Below are 23,846 nucleotides of genomic sequence, written 5' to 3' on the forward strand. Positions count from 1 at the left end.
GGGTCTAATTTCTGAAGGTTTTTCTGTATTAAATGCATTAAGAATTTGCCAAGAATAGAACTTTGAGGTTATGCATGAACTTGTGCCATTAGCCACTAGGTGTAGATCATGGATGCCTTCTCTGAGTGTTCAAGTCCTTATGAAGATGATTTCACAGCGCAGAGATGGTCCACCCACATATTCTCCTCTTTTATTAGCTAGTGGCATTGGCATGCCTTCACTAGAACATGCCTGAGTAATGGGCTGTCACTGTTCATACCTAAATTCTTAAATGAAAAATCTAAGTATTTTGTCCTCTTTCTCGTCCAAATACATCTAAAATTTACAAGTACATAAAAAAAGTATCTCCATATTACAAGAAATGGTAATACAAAAAAAAAGTAACCAAAATATTTAAATGGATTATAAATGGATAATCGATTTTTATTTAATCCATTTAGATTCATTTATTAAATGGATCTAAATGGATTGGATAAATTTCATCCACCATCCATTAAGTCAAAACCAATTATGAACCATTTATCCATATTGCTATCTCTAGACAAAAAGCAACACCTTCGGGCAGAAATTGGTGAGACTCGAACTCTTGGTGCCCCATTCTGCATTTTTAGCTATGAAAAATTTCTTCCTTACTCAAGAGTCAGGACAAAAAGAAAAAGATTTTTAAACAGCACCAGAGAGGATTGGATCAGTTGAGCATACAATAAATTTCCATCTCCAAGATGAACACTTGCAGAAACTTTCCAAACATTTTTCGTCACTTGGAGGTGCTAAATTGTCCCTTCCTATGCATCCTGTTTATCTAACCAGCACCAATTGTATTAATGAGACAAACATGAACATAAATTAACAGAAAATCAATCACAAGCATCTATGTACAATGTTCATATGATTCCCAATATTTGGAGTCATTCGACATATGAACACGGAAAAAAAAGGGCTTGTTTCAGGGAGGATATAGCCAAACTCTTAGATCATCTTTGACACTTAACAACTAAGCCATCAGGCATACCAAAAGATCTTAGCTATACTTAAAACATATTGTGTTTATGATATTTGCCAGGTTTATATTTCTCGATATTTCTGTTTGGTGAAGGTAAAAGTATTGCAGGCTTATACAAGTCGTCTACTCCATGTTCTTGAAATACTAGAAATTGAGTGGATGATGTTAAAGGATTTTTATCAACAGCATAATTAATACCTAAACAGCACTTCTATCAAGAAGGTTTCAAAACGTCAAATTTGTGTCAGATGTATGGAAAGAGGAGACATAATTCATATTGAATAGAAACTGATATAGGGGACAAGGGCTTAATCTCGTACACAGAGAATGAGCTTTGTCTTCATTATATGGAATATAGGTCAATTTAGATCATGTAACTGGCTACTACCGTGAGTTGACAGTTTACTGTTATAATTTCTACTAGATCTTTTACATTTGCTTTCTTCAGTATGTTGCATCTTCCTCTGTAGAAAATGTGGAAGCTTAACTTTGCTTAGTTCCATCATTCCATCTTCGGAAACCAAAAGAAAGAACGTACAGATGCAACATGCATTTGGTTTGCACCATTTGAAAGTAGACATTTCTTCTTCTTCGTTTCCTCCCACATAATATGCTTCTCCAGAGAAAACTTTCTGCACTCATTTCACATATTGATTACTTACCCCGAGTGCGAGGTGATTGACTTGTAAGTTGTGACCATGTAACCAAAGCTAATAACTGTACAAAATTGGAAGACTCTTTGAATTTCTCAATCTTATCTTCCTTCCACTGCTGTGATAGTTAGTTCATTGCCTGTATTTGAATCTTGACCATTCCATGATGGGTCAATTTTGAAGGGGGAAGTTTCTGTAACAAAACCAGGTTCTTTGGGTTGTGGCAACTCCACATTTTCGTTACTTAGCATGAAAACCACAGTACTCATAGCTGGTCTGTCTTCAGCTCGTTGCTGCACACACAAAAGCGCCACTTGGATACACCTTATGACTTCTTTTATTGAAAATGATCCATCCAGCATCTCATCAACCAGTTCAAGACACCTGTCTTCATTCCAAAGTTTCCATGTCTGAAACAAATTCAGTTCAATGAAACAATCATTAATTACAAATAAATTTGTTCTACTAATACGCAAATTTTCAGCTGAAGTAAGTATCAATTTTCTTTGTGCACTTACATGTCCTATCAGGTTATAGTCATGTCCTGGATCATAGAATCCCCAATTCTTTCTGCCACTTATTAGCTCCAACACTATAACACCAAAGCTGAATACGTCTGATTTTATGGAAAAATGACCACTCATTGCATACTCAGGAGACATGTAACCACTGCATCAGAGTACAGTGTTCAGCAACATCAGTGAAAAAACTGTATCAATCGAAGAGAAAGGTAAAGAAAAAGAATTGCCATTCCTAAATCTTTTTCCTCAGGTATGACAATTACTTACTATGTTCCGATTACTCTCCTAGTCTTTTCTTCTGTTTGCTCTCCTCCAAAAATTCTTGCAATGCCAAAGTCTGAAATTTTGGGGTTCATCTTGATATCAAGCAAAATGTTACTTGTTTTTAGATCTCTGTGGATAATTCTCAATCTGGAATCCTGGTGAAGATAAAGCAGCCCTCTTGCAACCCCCAAAACAATATCGAAGCGTGTATTCCATGGCAGTAGCTTTCTTTTCACTCGGTCTATAATTGCATATGCAATTAAATTTGTAGGTAAGCCAATTTAGTTTGCCGTGAAAGAGAGATAACTAATGGAGCTACAGGTATTGAGGGTTAGTGCTGGTACCGAATATAAAGTTGTCCAAGCTTTTGTTTGGCAGGTACTCGTACAGTAACATTTTTTCTTCTCCTTGAATGCAGCATCCAAGTAGCTTAACAAGATTACGATGCTGAAGATTTGCAATCAGTTTGACTTCATTCTTAAACTCTCTTAGGCCTTGCCCCGAATCCTGTGAAAGCCTTTTTACTGCTATTTCTGATCCGTTAGGTAGTTTACCCTGTGGCACCAACACAAGAAAAAACAACATATTACCTCTGAAGGATCTGATTTCCCTTTGTAAGCTAAAAACTAATCATCCATAGAAAAGTTGAATACCTTATAGACTGGACCAAAACCACCTTGTCCAATCTTATTGCCAAAAGCAAATTGGTCCGTAGCATCAACAATGGTTGCAAGACCGAATATAGGCAATTCGAGATCTTCGTCTTGACTTTCTTCTTCATAATGGTTGTAAGAATTGTTGTCATGGGCTGAACATAGATATGTAATAGATGAAGCAAGGTTAGTGTGATAAGGTTTTCCTAGTTTTCAAATAAAGAGATACTTTCAGTGGAATCATTAAAAAAATTCTGAATTTAATTCTAGTGGCTAAAATCCATTAAGTGCTAACTCTCTTGACAAAAAAGCCAAATAGTGGTAGTCACAAAACCTTAGCTGAGAAATAGGTACTGTAGGGTAAGTATGAGATACCTATTGGCATAGAAACCGTATCCTCTTCTGCTCTTCTCTTAACTCTTTTCATCATTTGCCAGGCCATAGCCAAGAGAACCAGAAGAAAAGCTGTTGATATGGAGATTCCAATAGCTACTCTAATACGCTTTCTCCTTTTGTTTTCAGCAATTGAATCTGGCAGTTACATTATGTCTAAGATGAGAATCAAAATTTTGAGTAAAAGCTCAGTATGCAGTTATTGCAACAACCACCCTGGGATATGCCACTTGTAGTTTTGTATCTCCTCTGGGTATCAATAAGCTTCTTACCTACCCAAAAAAACCCTGTAATCTCGCTAGCAGAGTTGCCAAGGTGTTTACTGGCACTGATGCTTAAGTTTACCCAGTAATCCCTCTAAACAATTAAATGTGAACTAGAAGAAACAAAAAATTGTGAAGGATTCCTAACTGGACCTTCAATTTTTCTTTCGGTATTAAATCTGATCAGTTTTAGGTATGATACTAATATCAGAACTTAAAGCATTTTAATCCGCACTAAAATAACCTAAGATGAAAAGTTAAATCTCTGGACATACTTCAATACACTGGAGGAGTGAAATACCTCGGAAATCAAATCATTATTTCTGGTTTAGCTACAAAAGTCACTGTAGATTGAGGCAGTGAGGATAAATAAAGAAGGTTTTTGAATTGCCCAAAATAGTCTTAAAACATGGAGTAGTCCAATGATCTAAACATGGTTTCCAATTTCTCATAGATGAAAGGAATGTCCATTGCAGTTCATTGGAGAATAACTGCATTATAAGATTTAAGGCAGAAGAAAGTTTTAGGTATTGTTTCAAACTGATTCCCAAGCCATTCAATCAAGATAACTTCAGAAGTAGACCTAATTCATCGTGAAACATCTCAGAAAACTTCTAGATTATTCACCTCACATGACATAGAACGGTAATGATCAACAACCTAGAAATGCTAGAGTCATCCTCATTGTTCTTCTTTGCAATCAACAAGTAGAGCTACTACAGTTACCAACTTGTCATAGCTTCAATTTTCACAAGAATTTGTCCTATAAGTTGAACTTTCCTCCTCTTGTCCCTAGGTTTTGCTATGCTGCATCGTATTAACCAAACAAATTTGATTGATTAACATAAATAAGATAGGTACAATGCAATTTTGTTGCTATTGTTTACCAATTTTAGGTTCCTTAGTGAAGCAGCATATAAGGCTAATGTACAAAAACTAAAGCACAATTTAGCAAGGCAAAAGTTCCACATCTTCAGCAAGATGGAAGTGCATTCCTAATTTCAGAAGTGGTGCAAGGGTAGAGAATGACGCAACAGAAAATAAGTGCATACCTAATTCGGCGCGTGCCATTCGTATGAAGAGTTCCTCTCCATCACTAGCAGAATCTCTCATGTCAATCAAATCATGGAGCCAAACCACACATTGGCTGCCATTGCCAAGAACATTGATTCTTGTATAGGCCATACAATCACATTTCTTCAGACACTCTGCTCTACATTCCTCGAGCCCAAAATTTGCCCACAGAACTGCATTATCTGGCAACTTAAGTGCATTATACTTCACAAAACCATCCCCATTGCTACAATTGAGATTGTACCTCCTCTTACAACCACCTAATGAATTAAACAATCTCCAATCTTGTAGTGAGTTTGGAACAAAACCGTTTAAACACCGGCAATTTGGATCATTGGTATAGCAACTTCCATACTGTCCACACATGCCATATTTATCACAGTAGATTCTGTTAAGCTCCACAATCATGTTCCAGTCTCGACTAGTATTTCGCCATGTGAGATACTGAATTGAACCCAGTGGTGTCACAACGGACCGAACTAAAGTAGAATCATCTAGCGTTTCATAAGCATAATAAACTTCATCAGATGTGGAAACAAAGATGGGCTTGAACACTGTATTATTCCTCAGTTCATTGCTACCGCTGAACCTATCACCATCAAAAGGACCCCACCTGTACTTCTTAGTCTCTCCCTGCCGGAGAATCAGCTGAGGAGTTTCAGGAGGATCCAAGCTAAATGTAAACTCACCATCTGAAGGGTCATCAAAATTTTTCCAAGATCTCATGATATTGCTGGTTCCAGTTTTTAGATTCCATCCAAGCTTCATTCCAGGCAACATCGTACCAGACATATGATCGAAGCTTTGCCATATATAATCTTTTCCATCTGCTTCATCCTGTTTTCTCACTACAAGGTTACCTGTATCTAGGAGTTGCAGCAATGGACTCTGGCCTGCCATTGTTCCATTCGTAATTGTAAACCAAACGAACTTGTTATAAAGAAATAGAGAACCATTTATACTCATCATTAGACCGCCAGATGAGTCGTTGATCGGATTGTCTCTATTGGCCACCCAAACCACTGTTAGGGGTAGGGGTTGGTTGTGGTACCATATGCCCAAATACTTTCTACCTGAATTGCCTGGACTGAAGAATCCCAGTGCAAAAATCTGGTTGGAGGAAACCAAGGTTTGGCCATCTGTAAGGTTCTGGTTAGGTGCTAAGATGTCTGCTGCAATGGATCTGTAGGAGGCCAGAAGTGTGAAAATGGCAAGGACCGAAAATATCAGAGAAAAGCCCATTCTTTCGAATTGGCAACGTAAAGGGACTTTCTATTTGCATTAACAAAATTTCATATGTGAAATTAATGTGATCAAAAGTAAGAGCCAGCCAGAGAAATTTAGGTGCAATAAGAGTTTCCATGCTTGACTTCTAAGGCCTCACATGCTATTATTATAGTTTGACTTGTTCCAAATACTTGGTTTTGACTTCTGAGTCCTGTGTAGATCCTTGGCAATAGATTTGTAGCTTAACTTTCATTACAGGGCACCGTCAAATTGACCATAGTTGACTAGGCCTTCTTATCACCATTTCCTCAGACAGATTATCTGTCTAGTTAAGATTTCTGACTGATTAACCATGTCAGATTTTGCAACCGAACGCTTTATGCTTCTAGAAATCGAGGACCGACTGTTTGACCATAGACCTGTTCATGATGTCACTGGGAGATAAGGTTTCAGTCTTTATGAGTAGAAAATACTAGACTGGGTTTGTTTGGATTGCTTCATATTTCCTCAATTTTATTTGCTTACATCATTTTTACAATTTTCAATACATATTTTTATCTTTCCAATATCTTTTTATCTCACATACATCACATCACAAAAAGTGTTACAGTAAAAATATCCTAAATAATCCCAAATAACTTACAATCCAATCAGAACTGAAATACTGCACCAAAAACATGAAGAAGAGAAAAGTCGGATCTGGCCAACAGGTTTTCTTTCAGTCTTTCATTTTCTTGATCGGTTGATTATTGATCTTTACAGTCATAGATAATAAGAAGAGACTTCAAATATGAAAATTAACCAGAAGAAATACTAGTATAAACACATTTTGATTTTAAAGAGTTATTTTTTGTTGGGGATTTTGGGTTTTTTTTTTTTGTGGGTTGGGGGGATTGGCGTGGGGGGAGAATATCAAAGAATTAAGGAATAACTTCCAACTTTCACTTCCCCAGTACAATACAAGTCACTTTAATAAATGGGATGAGGTATGGTACACTAGAAACTAAGATGCTGGAGAGGTGCCTCATTTGTGATCATGTATCCAGATCTGTACAAAACTGGAGAATTTTTTTGTTTTTGAAGTGTTATCGTCCCTCTGCAGTTGTGAAAGTTATATGCTTTCCTGTGTGAAAATCTTGACCGCTAGATGAAGAATCAATCTGCATGGCAGATCTCTCTGAAACAAAACCGGGTTCTTTGGGTTGTGGCAACTCCACATTTTCATTACTTAGCATAAATACCACAGTACTCATTGTTGGTCTTTCTTCAGTTCGTTGCTGGACGCATAGAAGGGCCACTTGGATGCATCTTAAGACTTCATCCTTCGAAAATGATCCGTCCAATATGTCATCAACTAGTTCAATAGATCTTTTTTCATTCCAGAGTTTCCAGGTCTGAAACAGATTGAGTTCAATGGGTAAGAATGAGTAAATACAATTAGTTCGATAGGATGAATTTGAAGTATATAATTCTTTTCCATGCACTTACATGTCCTATCAGGTTATGGTCATGGTCTGGATCATAAAATCCCCAATTCTTCCTGCCACTTATAATCTCCAGCACTATGACTCCAAAGCTGAATACATCTGATTTTACAGAAAAATGACCACTCATTGCATATTCGGGGGACATGTAACCACTGCATCCAAATCCAGCATTTGTAAACGTTGATGACCAAACTGAATCACACCAAAAAGGCAGACAAAGAAATATGAGGTTCATTTTTTCTTGTGTGTTAGTATTACTTACTATGTACCAATAATTCTCCGAGTCTTTTCTTCAGTTATTTCTCCACCAAAAATTCTTGCAATGCCAAAGTCTGAGATTTTTGGGTTCATCTCTCTATCAAGTAAAATATTACTAGTTTTCAGATCTCTGTGGATAATTCTCAATCTGGAATCTTGGTGAAGATAAAGCAGCCCTCTTGCAATGCCCAAAACGATGTTGAAGCGTATACTCCATGGAAGTAGCTTTCTTTTTATCCGATCTGAAAGTTTTATGGAAATCAGTACGCAGGTTAGTTAATTTAGCTTAATAACTGAAAGGGTAGAATCATGAGGGCAACATGTAATGAGATCTGATGGGGTACCAAATATAAAGTTGTCCAAGCTTTTGTTTGCCAGGTACTCGTAGACCAACATTTTTTCATCGCCTTGAATGCAGCATCCGAGTAGCCTAACAAGGTTACGATGTTGAAGCTTTGCAATCAGTATAACTTCATTCTTAAACTCTCTTAGGCCTTGACCTGAATTCTGTGAAAGCCTCTTTACTGCTACTTCTAATCGATTAGGTAATTCGCCCTGTGTACAAGTACAGTAAAAACCAATTAATATCATGCTTAACGGTTGATTTTTCTTTTCTGCATTTGTCTTCTAATTACTAACTGAATGGAAGGAAAAATAAGCCATACCTTATATACAGGACCAAAACCACCCTGTCCAATCTTATTACCTAAGGCAAACTGATCTGTAGCAGCAGAAATCGTTGCTAGATCAAATATAGGTAAATCAAGGTCCTCGTCTTGACTTTCTTCCTCATAATGGGGGAATGACTTGCTCTCATGGGCTGCAATGGTACTTGGAGTTAAATGGAGGAATCTAGTATAATACCTATATTAGCTTTCTCAGCATCCAAATCCTTTCGATGAAAGCAGTATAACTTGAATCTAGTCACTGTTCCAAGTACCAAACCATGTGACAAACCTCTGAAATTAATAGGAAAAGGAAAATTTGAAATACCTTTTGGCATTGATATGGTATCCTCCTCTCTTCTCCCCTTTGGTCTCAGCTTGTACCAAGCCAAGATAGCCAAGAGAAGCAGCGCAAAAGCTGATAACATCGTGATGGCAACAACTAATCTCATATGCTTTCTCCATTTGTTTTTAGCAATTGAATCTGGTAGTTAAAAATACAGCTGAGTAACTATGACAATCGAAATGTCTGCTACATATATAATTAGGCACAGTATACTAAAGTTGTTTAGCAGAGTTGGGAAGAAGTTTGCTCTCTATGGTGGCTAGATGTATGCGGAGATTTTTTTTTAAGTCTTTGCAGCAAAAGAAACAAGAACTAGAAGAAACATAAGAGTTTCATTCTATCTTTGCAGTCCGCTCTTCAGAAGAACCAGAGCAATACAAACAAGTTGATCATGATATGTGGTAGAATGGCCCTTCACAAGGATTAGACATACAGCCATTATACCCTCCTGGAGGGAAGGGACGATAAAGTTTTCATTTAGTGGTTGCAGCATATTATCAAAGTAACTAATATAAGCTAACTGAGCAACATTAATTAGGTAGGAAGCCTCTCATGCAGCTTGTTTAAAGATCCACATCAGATGACAGAATTTGAAGTGAAGATCAACAACCTCGAAGGTCTATAGACTAGTTGTGCTTCTTTGTAGTGAGGAAGTACGGTTGATACTCGTTCATTAGATCAATTTTCGAAAGATTCCTCTTCAGAAAAGCATTGAGTTGAATGCACTCCCTTTATGCTAGAGTTTTCATTTCAGAGAATCCAATTAAGCTAACAAAGTTGATGCATATAAATGGACAGTCGCATGATATAATTGCTCCAGTTAGTCACTAATTTCATCTTTACTGTGCGAAGCACGGGATGTTCATCATGAAGAGAAACTGAAACAAACTTCTCGAACACAAGAATTCTACATCCTCTACAAAATATTAGTGCATTCCTGATGTCAAAACTAATACGAGCAAGACATTACCATACTCTAATATGACATTCCAGACAGCAGAATACAAGCGCTTACCTATTTCAGCACGTGCCATGCGTATATACAGTTCTTCGCCTTCTTCAGGGAAATCTCTGAGGTCAATTAAGTCACCGAACCAAACTACACACTGGCTGCCATTACCTAGAGGGTTGATTCGGGTGTAGGCCATACAATCACATTTTCTCAGACACTCTGCTGCACATTCTTCAGGGGTAAGATTAGGCCACACAACCACGTTATCTGGCAACTTCAGTCCATCATACTTCACAAAACCATCTCTGTTACTACAATTCAGATCAAATTTCCTCTTGCAACCATCTGAATAATCATATAATCTCCAATCTTGTGGCGAGCGCGGAGCAAACCCTTCTAAACACCTGCACGGAGGATCATCCGCATAGCAATTTCCATTTCCTCGACACATTCCATATCGATCACAATAGAGCCTATTTACCTCTACAGTCAGGCTCCAGTCTTTACTACCATTTCGCCATGTGAGATACTGAATTCCACCAAGTGGTGTCACAACGGACCGCATTAAAATAGAATTATCCAGTGCTTCAAAAGTATAATAAATTTCATCAGCAGTAGAAACAAATATAGGCTTGAAGACTGTGTTGTTCCTCAATCGGTTACCACCACTAAACCTATCACCATCAAAAGGCCCCCACCTGTAATCCTTGTTTGATCCGCTACGCAGTAAAAGCTGAGGTGTTTCAGGCGTTTCCAAGCTGAATGTAAACTCTCCATCAGAAGGGTCATCAGGACTTTTCCAGGATCTCATGTAGTTGCTGGTACGAGTTTTCAACTTCAATCCAAGTTTCATTCCAGGCAACATAGTATCAGACATATGATCAAAGCTCTGCCAAATGTAATCGCTTGCATTAGTATTATCCTGTTTTCTGACTACAAGATTACCTGTACCTAGAAGCTGCAGAATTGGACTCTGGCCCGTCATTGTTTCATTCATAGACCATACAACAGCCATGGAGCTGTTGTAAAGCAATAAAGCACCATCAGACCTCATCGTTAGATGGGCTAATGAATCGCTGAGAGGATTATCTCTGTTTGCTACCCAAGCCACTGTCGTGGTAGGGACGTTATGATACAATATGGCCAAATATCTTTTACCATACTTTCCTGGAGTAAAGAATCCCAGCTGAAAAATCTGGTTGGAGGACAGCAAGATTTGGCCATCGGTGAGGTTCTGATTTGGTGTTAAGGTGTCTATTGCAATGGAGGAGTAGGAAGCAAGAAATGTCAATATGAGAAGAACTGAAAGGGAAAACAGCCGAGGAAAGTCCATTCTTTCAAATTAGCAAGCTAAAGGGGCCTCTCAATATACTTTAAACAATCCATTATGCAATGAACTGGTAGAGGAGTTTTTGAAAATTGATTTTGAAAGGTCTGTGCTAGAGGAAGTAGTTCCAATAATAGGTCACCATCTTTGACTTACAAGGTCTCGTGGGACGAATATCTTTTGGAGTGCTTTGTTTGCATTATGTATCAAAATGGGAATCAGAAACTTCATTATAGGTTTGTATTCAAGTCATTTATCCTACTTAGTTTTGTTTAGGGCTGAGCTAGTTTTTGCCAAGAGAATAGATTAATTCATTTAAGAGTAAATTATATATACAGTATTCACTATTATAGTTGGATGGATGACACATGAACAAATTTTTCATTTCACGGGAAAAAAATAATAATACAAGAAGTTTGTTTTTACACTTTAGAATGATTTAAAGTATTTCTTTTTTGAACAAAATGTATGACTATGGTTGGTTTTGGTGTCAATTCCTGACCTAAACCAAACACTATAATAGTTTGTGTAAGTGTAAAGATGGTGTTCAATTTAGTAGTTAATTAAGAACAATATTGGTACTTCAACCAAACGTTGCAAAAGGGATTTTTTTTTAAAAAAAATTTCCACTTTATATGAAAGTATAAGGGGGTAAAGTAAATATTTTGAAATGTTAAGAAAATTATGTATCAATGGATCAAACTACATTGAAATTATATGTAATTTACCCCAATAATTTTGATAAGTCCCATGTCACCACTAGGAATTGATATTTTGAATTGACTTAAAAGCTTAATTAAAACCAAAATGATAGTACTATGTTCGGTTGACGCCTTGACGGTCATACTAGGACTGCTCGGAAGATTTTTTCAGACAGCTGGGCCGCATTTGATTGGTCGTCTTGTCTTGGTCTCGTGGGCCTTTTGATGTCACCGTTTTCTTACCCTTACCCTTACCCTGTTCCCTGCGTGAGAGAAGACTGTAAAAACACAAATCAATGGTGCCAAACTGAACTGGGTAAGATGGAAGTAGTTCAGCAGAAGCAAGTATGAATTGTAGAGGACCAGGGTTAAGTAATCAGTGAGTAATAGCTTTGGAATGGATGAATTCTCAAAGTTGGCTGCCCTCAAAGTTAATTAATCAATGAGTAATAGTTTTCTCTAAATTAAGTAATCAGTGACTAATAGTTGTAATGAGAATGAATATGTCTTTTGTGATGTATATTTGGCATTTATAGGAATAAATAGATGATAAATGAACCGTATGGAGTTTATCACTTTAATTCCTGATAAGAATGGTCAATCTGATAATCATTAGGAGAGGGTTGGGTTGGGTTAAATGGTAAGGTAGGAGGGATTATAAGTAAAAGATTTTGAATTCAAAACCTCTTAAAAAAAACTAATCTGATCTGACAACCATTTGCCACTATCAAGTTATTAGAGATAATTATGGGATATCAAGTACTTATCGCTGGTTGGGGATGATCAATACTAGTTATCAAGTATAAACCATTAAGTTTAACACATTTCAGAGACTAGTAATAGTTTACATGATTTGCACGTGATTATAATATCTTAAAATATATTATTCTTTAGATACTAAAAAATTTTTGTGAAATTTTGATCATCAACATCATAATATAATATTTTTATGTTATTTATTTTCTTTGACTAGTAACTTTTAGAAATTGTATTAAATGGAAAGAGACGAAAAGCATTGATTAAATTTGGAATCATGAACCAAATATTTGTTGATTTATGGCTTGAATTCTAACATATCAAATATTGATAATATCATGTTTTACCAAAATTGTTGTATATTCATGATTTTATTACATATAAACTACAATCGTTACCATTTTTTATAAATGAAGAATATAATTAAGCTAAAATAATAAACATACGTGTAATTTCAATTATTTGTATTCTTTTTATTGCTATTTTTGTCAATAATGGAATATAAATGATCCACCAAGTAAAGTTCTTTTTTTGGCTTGTACATTCTGACAATTAAAATTTCATAAATAGTTGAGTTTTTTTCCATTTTTTTCTTTTAATCATTTTTTTTAATCAAAATCCAATGCAAAGCAAAAGCAACAAGTCTACTTTTTTCATATCAGCACAATATTTTTTTGTTTCGGTATCAATGTTTTTAATAATCATGGAATTGGAATGAGAATTCTGGCTAATTAACAATTTTAATATTAATTTTTAGTATATTGTAGTGTTTTATTTTTTCAATTGCCAACTTTAATCCATAACATCTACATTATTGTCAATTATTGGAATACACTAAATCTGCCTAATTACAATTGTCACCATAAATAAAATTTACTTAATTTTAAAATTTTTCATTTCATAACTGCTACCATTATTCACTAATATTGCAATACAATAAATATATGTAATCATTAGAAAAATAAGGGTACTTTGGGCATCACAAAAAAATAATTTGGATATCGTTCTTCATTTTAAATTTACTCTTATTATAATTCTTATTTTATAAATGGAGATGGCTTCTGCATGGCTTGATAGATGGACTTATTTGTTCAAACCAATACAAAATGAAGCATTCCTATATTACTGCAAATAACAATGCTTATCTTCCCTTAAATGTCAGTTATTTGGATGTTGTCTTTGGCATTATTTGAATTATATTTTGATCTTTTTAATTCTTTTGCTATTCACTTTATGTCATTTTACGAATAGTTTTCAGTTTTTCTTGTTTTGAGGAATTGCTATAAATGATAATAATGGTTTATATGGTGCTATTTCAGATTTTTTTTCCAATTTAATATTGCTATTTCAGTTATAAAGTTGTTATACCTTTTTGTATATTGAAATTCCATTGGGTGAAACATGAAAAATTCTTCCCCTTATGAATTGGATGTGAACAACTTATTTAATTTATCCAAGAAATGTTTCTCAAATCATTAAATCATTTCACTGTTTATAACTTTAAGAAGATGTTTCTCAAATCAATATGGTATGATGCAATATGGTGATCTTAGTAATCAACCATTATTTTCTTCTAAACCATCTACAATTAAGATTATATGAAACTTTAACCAGAAATTAATAAGGGCATAATTGAAATGACAAAAAATAAGATCAAGGCTACACTTTTTACGTAGTAATGACCAGGTGGGTTGGTTCGCAATCCGTTGTTCAAGCATTGGGAGCTTTCTTTTCTGTTCTGGAGGTTTCGGTGGAGCTACGAAGTTTTCGAGGTTTTGACTTTTGAGCACAATTTACCTAATTCTTCCATGTTAGATACATGTGAAGGTAACAAAGGATTGATTCTGAATTTCGGACCATATGCTTCAATTCTGATGGTGAAACCTTTCAAAGAAGGCGTCCCACGGTATACTAGTGTCTGCCGACCAAACATCTTTATTCAATTGGCGTTTACTCAATTTAATGAATCAAGACAACGCTTCCTCGCTACTGTATTATGTAGTTGACTCCAACGATTGTCAAAGTCTTGAACACATTTATTTCATGTCAGATCCTCGCACTGAATCGGGCTCTTACGTGTGGTGTTCTGTGAGATTTTAGTCTGAGAATGATTTATGTTGTGTTATCCATTTCAATAGTGTCTCAACTCCCAACTGCCTGGTACAGTTCTGCTCGGTAATAAATCATTGGAGCGATACGTAATCAGAAGTCAGAACAGACAGTTTGGTTACTTCAACAAGGATAGTGAGTGGAAAGGCAGAGATAGAGATCATGCTCGATAGTTCATTCAAAATTACTTCCATGTTTCCATTCTCAACAAAACAGATAAATTTACAGCGAACTCCAGCAAGAAGGGGGAAAAAAAAGAAAAGAATTATATCAAGTGCATGATTTTTGTATCTTAAATCAACAAAGATGTATGAATCTCTAGGTATCAACTAAAAGAAGCAAAAAGAAAATCATGTATGAACAGAAAATTCTTGTCGAATTCAATGACCTATACAATTCTGCTTTTGCTCGAGGGCATTCCTCAACTACCGGCCATCAAGGATAGTTACCGTAAGTTGGTTTACAGTGCAAGATTCATCTTGTCTACTTGAAGATGAAGTTGTATCATGGGGCCTTCTTCCAAGGCAAAATCCGGGGTGTTTAGGCTGGGGCAGTGATGCACTTTCACTGCTTAACATCAGAACCACAGTTCCCATGTTCGGTCTATCTTCTGCATGCTCCTGCACGCAAAGTAGACCCGCATGTATGCATCTCATTACGTCAACAGTGGAATACAGTTCACCTGCTGCTGAATCCATTACTTCTAATCCTCTGCCTTCCCTCCACAGCTTCCAAGCCTGTGCGATTTCATGTAATCTTTTTGTCAGTGACCACAATTTCATCAATGCCCTTTTCCTTAGGAAAGAAAAGTTTATAGAAGTATGGATATGTAACTCTTTGTTTTCAATGCAAAAATTTAACACACAAATTTTGAATAAGCTAGACTTACATGTGCAAGAAGATTGAGTTGGTTGTTCATATGATAGAATCCTCTGTTCTTCTTACCACTCACTATCTCCAAGACAAGAACTCCAAAACTGAAAACGTCAGATTTAATAGAGAAGACGCCATCCATTGCGTATTCTGGGGACATGTAACCGCTGCAAAAAAAAAAAAGCATCCAGGATATAGTTGTAAGTGGCAGTGCATTAATGTAAAGCCGAATGCTACTAAGGATTTGCATTTGCTGCTTACTATGTTCCAACTACTCTTCTTGTGTTTGCTTCTGTCTCATCTCCTCCAAAAATTCTTGCCATGCCAAAATCTGAAATTTTGGGGTTCATTTCTTTGTCAAGGAGAATATTGCTTGCTTTGAGGTCTCTATGAATAATTCTGAACCGTGAGTCTTGGTGTAGGTAAAGAAGGCCCCGAGCAATCCCACAAATGATGTTGAAACGCCTTTGCCAATGGAGCAACGAGCTTCTCTCTTTATCTGAGCAAATTAGGCATACATCCATCAAAACTAGTTGTCGAGATTTTGAAGAAAATTGTAACTCTGCTAAGTGCGTTCCAATAACAAAAACCATATTGGCAAAACTACAAGAACAGCAGGCTTACTAAACAAGATTGAATCCAGGCTCTTATTTTCCATATATTCGTAAATGAGAATCTTCTCTTCCATGTTGATGCAACAACCTAAAAGGCGAACTAAATTTCTGTGCTGAAGCCTAGCGATCAATCTAACTTCGTTTTTGAATTCTTCTATTCCTTGCCCCGAGTTCTTGGAGAGCCTTTTCACTGCTACTTCTTGATCTTCAACCAACATACCCTGATATCATCATTAAGACATTGTCGCAAGCTCTTCTTTTGACGTTGAAAGTACTTCAATATATCAACTCCTCGAATCATAATTGAGACATACCTTATAAACACAGCCAAATCCACCTTGTCCTAGCTTATTCTTTTCAGAGAAGTTGTCTGTAGCCAATGTTATGGTGCTAAAATCAAATAATGGAAGCTCAAGTTCCTCAGTGGTGCTTTCACCAGAATGATCCCTTTTACTGGGAATAACTGCTGCTTTCAACAGAAGATCTTGACTTCTTTCGCGTGAACCTGGAGAAAATGAAAGCAGGCATTGTTAAGTATTATGCAATAACTCTTGAGTATTTAATAATACCACTGAAGCTTGGAGAAAATCTGTAACTTTTTAGTTACCTCTATGATCTATAATGCTCTTTTGGACATGTTGCGATTTCCTCTTCCAAACAAAAATTATACCTATTACTGAGAGCATAAGAAGAATACCAGCTGCTATGGCTGTCACAATGATGATCCTAGTTTTCTTGTCAGAGTCATTTCCAGAGCCAACATTACCAGCCTGATCTGAAATCCAAATGGAAAAATCAGAAATATTAGCCCGCCGCACGTTTGAACATCTTAATCAACACTAAAAGAGTGCTAATGCAGGGCTGTAGTGCGGACTAACTGAACTACAACAAGTATGCCTTTTTTCCCTTATTGCAGGAAGGACAAAAACTAGATGGTTTTGTAACTTAAGCAGCATATATGAAGTCTTGATTCATTGGACAGTACATGTTTACCTCTTGTGTCATTATTCATGCTAGAAATAACATCAGGAGAAATGTCGATTAGAAATCATGGAATTCCTTTCATACATGCTGACTGAAACTAGCCAGACTGCCAGAGGATGATACAAAGAGTAAGGATCATAGACTTGGACTAAACTGTTAGGCTCCCATTAAGATCACATTGGAGGCTTATGTAAATCCGGCAGTGTGTGATTATAATTATATGTATCCTCGGTTAAGGACGGTAGCCCTTGGCAAAATAGGCATTTACATTGCTGATTATTTAACATTCAATCTTGGTCTTTAGTAAGATATACAATTCGTTCTTACTTAACTAGTCCTTGCTTCCTTAAATTATCAATTTTCTTTTATGTAACATTTACTCCCTAATTATAGGGGTTAATCTGCAATTAAGCCTTCCCAGACCAGTCCATAGTCCAAGTTCTGTGCATGGAAGTTGGGCCAGAGCCCAATACCTTCCCGCGTGCCCAGTATTTTCACAAATCTAAGCCCTTAAGACATCCAGCTGCTTAATTTATCGCTCATTAACCTCATCATCCCTAGTGATCTTCGTAATCAAACCACTAATGACATCACAAGTTCTTAAGCTCAGTTGTAATCACTCATAAAGCAAAAAGGAAAAATAAAAAGTTTTTTAAAAGCTACTTTATCAAATAAAAACCATAAAAACGTCTTGGCCCAACTGGAAATTCTATTTTATCAAAAGGCAAAAGATAGCAATTAAGCCCGAAGCAAAAGAACAAATGCAAGTTGGTTAATACATAAATTCATTATTTTCAGAAAAAGAAAAAAAAAATAAAGACTCACAACTCCACAAATGCAAACTCATAGTGGTTACTTAGTGTGGCTAAATCATAGATAAAAAGTTTTGAGATCAACTTAAATGTGAAAAGTTTTTCTTTTGACTTCCAAAGAAGATGATATTTTCTTGCACTTAAATGTCAAAGTTGTAAAAATCCATCCATGAGACTTGGACCATTTTATGGCCTGAATTTAATGGCGACAAATAAATATTATTGTTTTTGGAATGAAATATTATGCAATACAGGACTCAGTTTGTTTGGATAGTGAATTATTTACGTAAATTTATTTACTTGCATCATAAATACATTTTTTATTCACTTTTTTTCACATATGTCACATAAAAAAGTACTGAAGTAGTTTTAAAAAGGAAATTGTCCTAAATAATCTACCATCCAAACACAATAATATGGATTGCAAGTCATGCTCGGACAGTCTTGTTAGTTAAGTACCGCTACTTAACTTACCAACCCTTGCCACCAGGTCAACAACGTCGGCCAATGGCGGTTGAAGATTGGGTAATTTTCAGACCCTTTTCTATTTCTATGGGGTTTTAGCAGAAGAAACATATGAATTGGAATTAGGTCCCGTCGCATTCAGGTGAGCGTTAAATATAGACTTATTACTAAGAGGGCCCGGTTTATTTGAAAATTCTTGGTGGGATATCTCCAAAATCGAAAATTCAGCTTGAGCCCGCCTCTAGAACGTCACGCAGCTATTCAAGGATTCCTCGTGGACCCAAGAAACTACACATTGCATGATTTATGACCCTAATATTAATATTATTGGCTTAGCTCTAATCATAGTGATTGATTTGCATAATGTTCAATACTAATTATGCACTAATAGACCCTTTATATTGATCCTGACTTTGACTAGATTCCAATATTGTCAGTTATCAATTCTTGAACATTCTTATGGCAAAGGAAAACAAAAAGAATTTTTGCATTGTAAAAGAAAAGAGAGAAAGGTATTACTTGGAGAGAGAAACCCTTGTGTTTGGCAATATGTGATGGACATAATTATGTATTATCATTTCGAATTAAGATTTTTGAGAGTGGATTTGAAAATAAGAGCGCCACTTCATAAAAGTCTATTTTGTTGTTTAGTAGTAGTGGTTTATTAGATACGGAAACTCAAGAATTAATTTTGGGTTAGGTGAAGTCAAGGCTACTCCGATGGGCTGACTAAACTGCTTCAAAAATAATTAATGGGTAAGAATTGGCATGCATTTTTTTACATTAGTTCAATTTTCTTTGTCAAGCAAATCGTGCCGAACGATTTCTAATTAGTTTATTAATAATATTGGCTTCTGTTTTGTTCATGCGATTTCACCATTTTCTTCGACTAATTTTAAGGCAGCAAAATAATGGTATACTAAACTCAAAACAAATCCTCCACAATATCCACCTAGCTAGCTATGATCATAGTTTATTCAGAATTTCTACCTAGCTATTCAGTGCAAGAAAGCAAATCCCAAATCTGAAAAAATTCTGAACAGTAAAGGAGGGGCCTTTATAAAAAGGATTAATGCCAAAAGCCTAAAACTACTTGCAATCGGGTGCTTGATGTAGAATTTTGGATGGCGACCGCCCGGCCATGATTGATATAGTAGTATATTTGATACGATTCCCCTATCTGCTAAATACTACAGTACTTCTCAATAAAAGATAAAGATGGCGGCCATGTCAGAAGAAGTATAGCTGGAAACACTACTAATAAACGATCATCATTCTTTGGTCGCTGTTTTCTCAGAAAAAAAAATATGCGATAGCCGATAGGTATTATTCAATTATCCACTTACCAACTTCATCAATTTTTCAAAGCGTTGCACCAAACGTTTTGTTCTCACATTAAAAATTAAAAACACTTGGCGAGAACCCCACTGCCAATACACATAAATAATTATGAACAAAAATTTTAACTTAACATTAGTCAAAAATAGGTGAAATTGGTTTTTTTTTTTTTAAAAAAAAAAAAATTCCCAAGTTTTGCATAAATACCCGTCGAACTTTTTTCATTTTTGGCAAATACACTTGAAACTTTCATTTTCATTATCAGACCCCTAATATCTCGCCGTTAACCACCCCAAAAACTTTTTAAACTCTATATTAGCACTATAGTAGTGAAATTAGAATCTAAAGCGTATTTCCTTTCATCTTAGGAGTTAAAACAATATAGTACTTTATTTTTTTCTGGGGTCTGTTTCCATTCTTTTCTCCTCTCTTCCTTCTTCTTTCCTTAGCAGTTACCACCCCCCACCATCCTTTCTAAAATATAAGTACTAATACTTATGAAACATAATGGACGGCTAATGCAATTATAATTTGATAGGCAATGCATTTATGGCCGAAGACAAATTAGTCCAACTTTCTGGCAAAAATTGAACCGAACGCATCAAAATTTGCAGCTAATTATATTGAAAGAAACGTACCTAAATCTGAAGCTGCCACCCGAACATACAGATCTTGGCCACCTTCATCCGCCGCATACAGCCTCATATCAAGAAGGTCCGTGGCCCAAATAGCACATCCAGAACCACCAGCTGTAAGATTCGAATTAGCGTAAGCCGTACAAGAACAATTTTTCCGGCACATCGTTTCACAGTCGGCTAAACTCATGCCGGAGACCACAAGCGTGCTAGAACTCTCCGGCAATTTCATGTTATGCAGTGACAAAAACCCGTCATTCCCACAATCCAATTTATGCTTCCTGACACATCCATCGGATCCATCTCTCAGATTCCAAGCCTGTGGATTTCTGGGCTCAAATCCCTGCATACAATTGCAAACTGGCGAAGCATTTGTGTCACATACACCATAATTTCCACATTCTTTGTAGGCGTCGCACTGATCTTTTCTGGCGTACCAAAAAAGGTTCCATATTTTGCTATCATCTATCCAAGTAAATCTCTGAAGACTTCCACTATAAGACACAACCAATCTTGAATACAATGATGCATTATGCAACTCGAATGAGTAATATACCTCGTCTTTAGTGTTCACAAATAAAAAGGTCATGACAGGACTACTGGCCTTCATTTCTGGGACACCGCTAAATCTGAGGCCATTCCAGGGTCCGCTGCGGTACGATTTGTTGCCTTTATTCATCAAGAAACATTCGGGGAACCCATGAATATCAAGCACAAAACTGTAGTCACCTGAAGATGGATTATCGGCATTTTTCCATGATGTCAAGTATCTGTTTAGGCCAGTTTTCGCGTCCCACCCGAGCTTCATCCCAGGTAACAATGTATCAGTGGGGTGATCAAAGCTTTGCCAGAGATAATTTTCAGGATCAGCGTCGTCTGTGTAACGTAGTATGAAATTTCCAGAGTCTAGCAGCTGTGCTACAGTGTTGCCTACCCTGGATAGATTTGAGGACCATATTGTATTTGCAGCTTGATCAAGAATTTGGATGTTGCCATCATCACCAATCTTCAACAGCCCAGATGAGTTTGTCAGAGGATTGTCTCTGTTTGCTACCCAAACAATGGTCTTGCCTGTTAGTATCTTCTTGTACCATATTCCAACATACCATTTGTTTGAATCTCCAGGTCTGAAGAAGCCTAATTCAAAATTTTCACCGGATGAAACTAACGTTTGGTCTTTGGTCAGGGGCTCTGTTGAAGTTAGGACGTCAAAAGCTACGGCAAAGTTTGTAACAAACAGGGCTAAAGAGCCGAAGAAGAGGAAAATTTGGAAGAAATGAGGCTTGATGATGATGCAGCTCATTCTTCAAGGGTTCTGTCTAACATTTGGATGTTTAATTTTCTTTGGTTATCTTCTTGGTGAAGACAGGTGAGATGGTTTTTTAGCAGGAAAGCATCGTTAGTTGACTGAAGATTTTCCTCTTTGGGGTCCGCTTTGGGCTTCCTTTGAAAAGGAAACATCGTGGGCATGTTTTCCGTATCTTGTCGGACAAATACTGCTATATGGTTCTTGCATTTTGGCTGTGAAACACGAATAAAATTCAAAACATGCAGTGGGTAAAACATAGTTGGATTTTCTTTTAAAAATACAATCAAAAGTTTGGCATAAAAATATGAGTTCAACAAAATTACTCATATAAATTTATATTTGAATGGTACGAATATATTTAAAAGTTACAAAACTCAAAATATAGATAAAATTACTACAATTTTTAAAGATTAAACCGCTTCTAATTGTTGTTCTTGTGTATCAAATATTAAATTTATTAAGGGTGTGTTTCGATTGCAGATTTTCAAAGAAAAATTGCTATGTTTTTCATGGACATATTTTTCAATCACCTTTTTATCTTATATATATCAAATCGCTACAGTATTTTTTGTACAAAAAGTCCAAAAAAATGCAATCCAAACAAAGATTTTATCACCTTATTATGTTTACCTGCATAAATCCATAAAGTTATGATATACATAGCTACTGCTTTATATATAATTGGGGAGAGATGTCATTATTATTACACAAATTTTAAAATTTTTTCCAAAAATTAAAGTATAATTTGAGAAGTATACTGTGCCAAAATTTGATTATGTGTTTTATAAGGTTGTATGAAGAATATAAATATTTTTTTTAAAGTATTGTTAAAATGCAGGGTAAATTACCTTTTATTCCCCTGCATAATTTGATAATTTACCACATAATTCCCTGTAGTTTAAAAACTTATATATAAGTCTCTCATGGTTTGGATTAAAGTGTAATCGCTAATTTTTTCATTAAAATTAACAGTCAATAGTAAAAAGTCAAAGTTAAACTAATAAATTGACAAATTCACCTTTTTCACTACTTGTTTTCTTTTTTTTTTCCCTTCTCTCTCTCTCTCTCTCTCTGGGGAAGAGAAGAGATTATATTGAAAACCTATATTTTGGCTTACAAAATCTAATTTTCTCCAAATACAAAAGAGATGGAAGGGAAATTAAAAAAAATAATCAAGAAACAAAAAAGATGGAAGGGAAATAAGAAACAAAAAATACAAAATCTTTTTGACTATAAATGTCATTATAGTTTTTTAAACCAAATATTTAATGGTATTTTCTAGTTCTTGTTTATCTATTTTTTATTTCAATTTCTTCTTTTTTATGTTTGGAGGAAAAAAATAAATAATGAAAAGGTAAATTTGTTAATTTAATTTTGACTTTTTACTATTAATCACTAGTTTTAACAAAAAAATTAGTGGTTTAAAACTAATGGTAACACTTTAGCCCAAATCGTGAGGGGTTTATCTATAGAACTTTAAATCATAAGGTGGGTGTGTAATAAAGCACCAAATCACACGGGGATAAAAGATAATTTACCCTTAAAATGTATAAATACAACAATTTTTTGAATTATATATATCGACGAGTACTTACGGACTTGGATTCAAGCCATATAGTATTCTTGTTTTATTTCTTTTTTTTTTTTTTTTTAAAGATTAATCATTTTTATATCCTTAGTGTAACAATTTTTGTACACTATTAGATTAGATGCATGAATCATACTAACTGCTATTCTACTATATGTAATGTGCATCTAATGCCACTTAGTCTAAAAGATTCTTAAATTCGTGTAGAATGATTAAAAATATACACATACATGTAATAAGTAGCAGTATAGTAATAGAATTACTTGCCTCCCGCTAATTGTTTTTTGTGTAAACGGTAGGATGGATAGAGTATTACAAGCTATGCATAGGTCAGTTAGGGATCGTAACTTGTAAATAAATAGCAAGTTTTCTTTCACAAGGAAATCATACTATGAATCATAATTGAGAATAATATCGTATGATGTCATTAATAGGAGATACTTACTAGCTAAATGTCAATTAATCAATCAAACTATCAATCAACTTAGAATAAGTCATATGGATCGCATATGTCGCAATTCTAACACTTTTGAGCATGGTTTGATTTGGAGCTAATTAAATTGCATATATTGCATG

General features: G+C 35.5%; 3 protein-coding genes across 5 annotated transcripts; all 3 read right to left on the reverse strand.

Moving 5' to 3' along the window:
* Positions 1-1,320: 1,320 nt before the first annotated feature.
* Positions 1,321-6,360, reverse strand: LOC113730866 (G-type lectin S-receptor-like serine/threonine-protein kinase At4g27290). The gene is made up of 7 exons (XM_027255824.2): positions 4,803-6,360; positions 3,470-3,625; positions 3,095-3,249; positions 2,786-2,996; positions 2,445-2,682; positions 2,175-2,325; positions 1,321-2,066 (listed from the first exon to the last, which is right to left on the reverse strand). The coding sequence occupies exons 1-7, from the start codon at positions 6,064-6,066 to the stop codon at positions 1,758-1,760; spliced, it is 2,484 nt and encodes an 827-aa protein (XP_027111625.2). The 5' UTR covers positions 6,067-6,360; the 3' UTR covers positions 1,321-1,757.
* A 480-nt stretch (positions 6,361-6,840) lies between these two features.
* LOC113728539 (G-type lectin S-receptor-like serine/threonine-protein kinase At4g27290) lies at positions 6,841-11,260 on the reverse strand. Of its 2 annotated transcripts, none has more exons than XM_072078861.1 (7): positions 9,823-11,255; positions 8,790-8,945; positions 8,462-8,616; positions 8,141-8,351; positions 7,801-8,038; positions 7,540-7,690; positions 6,841-7,445 (listed from the first exon to the last, which is right to left on the reverse strand). In XM_072078861.1, the coding sequence occupies exons 1-7, from the start codon at positions 11,090-11,092 to the stop codon at positions 7,137-7,139; spliced, it is 2,490 nt and encodes an 829-aa protein (XP_071934962.1). In that variant the 5' UTR covers positions 11,093-11,255; the 3' UTR covers positions 6,841-7,136. The 2 variants fall into 2 exon arrangements, 1 of the variants encoding a protein (XP_071934962.1); XR_011840206.1 differs by having other exon boundaries at positions 7,375-7,445; positions 7,540-7,637; positions 9,823-11,260.
* A 3,546-nt stretch (positions 11,261-14,806) lies between these two features.
* On the reverse strand, positions 14,807-21,837 carry LOC140036641 (receptor-like serine/threonine-protein kinase SD1-8). Of its 2 annotated transcripts, none has more exons than XM_072078863.1 (7): positions 20,377-21,837; positions 16,837-16,914; positions 16,454-16,644; positions 16,150-16,360; positions 15,787-16,024; positions 15,542-15,692; positions 14,807-15,389 (listed from the first exon to the last, which is right to left on the reverse strand). In XM_072078863.1, exons 1-7 carry the CDS (start codon positions 21,674-21,676, stop codon positions 15,078-15,080), a joined length of 2,481 nt encoding a protein of 826 aa, XP_071934964.1. In that variant the 5' UTR covers positions 21,677-21,837; the 3' UTR covers positions 14,807-15,077. The 2 variants fall into 2 exon arrangements, with proteins under 2 accessions (XP_071934964.1, XP_071934963.1); XM_072078862.1 differs by having other exon boundaries at positions 16,747-16,914; positions 20,377-21,836.
* Between the last annotated feature and the right edge of the window lie 2,009 nt (positions 21,838-23,846).

The sequence above is a fragment of the Coffea arabica genome, chromosome 2e, assembly GCF_036785885.1.
Source record: "Coffea arabica cultivar ET-39 chromosome 2e, Coffea Arabica ET-39 HiFi, whole genome shotgun sequence".
Taxonomy (NCBI): Eukaryota; Viridiplantae; Streptophyta; class Magnoliopsida; order Gentianales; family Rubiaceae; genus Coffea; species Coffea arabica.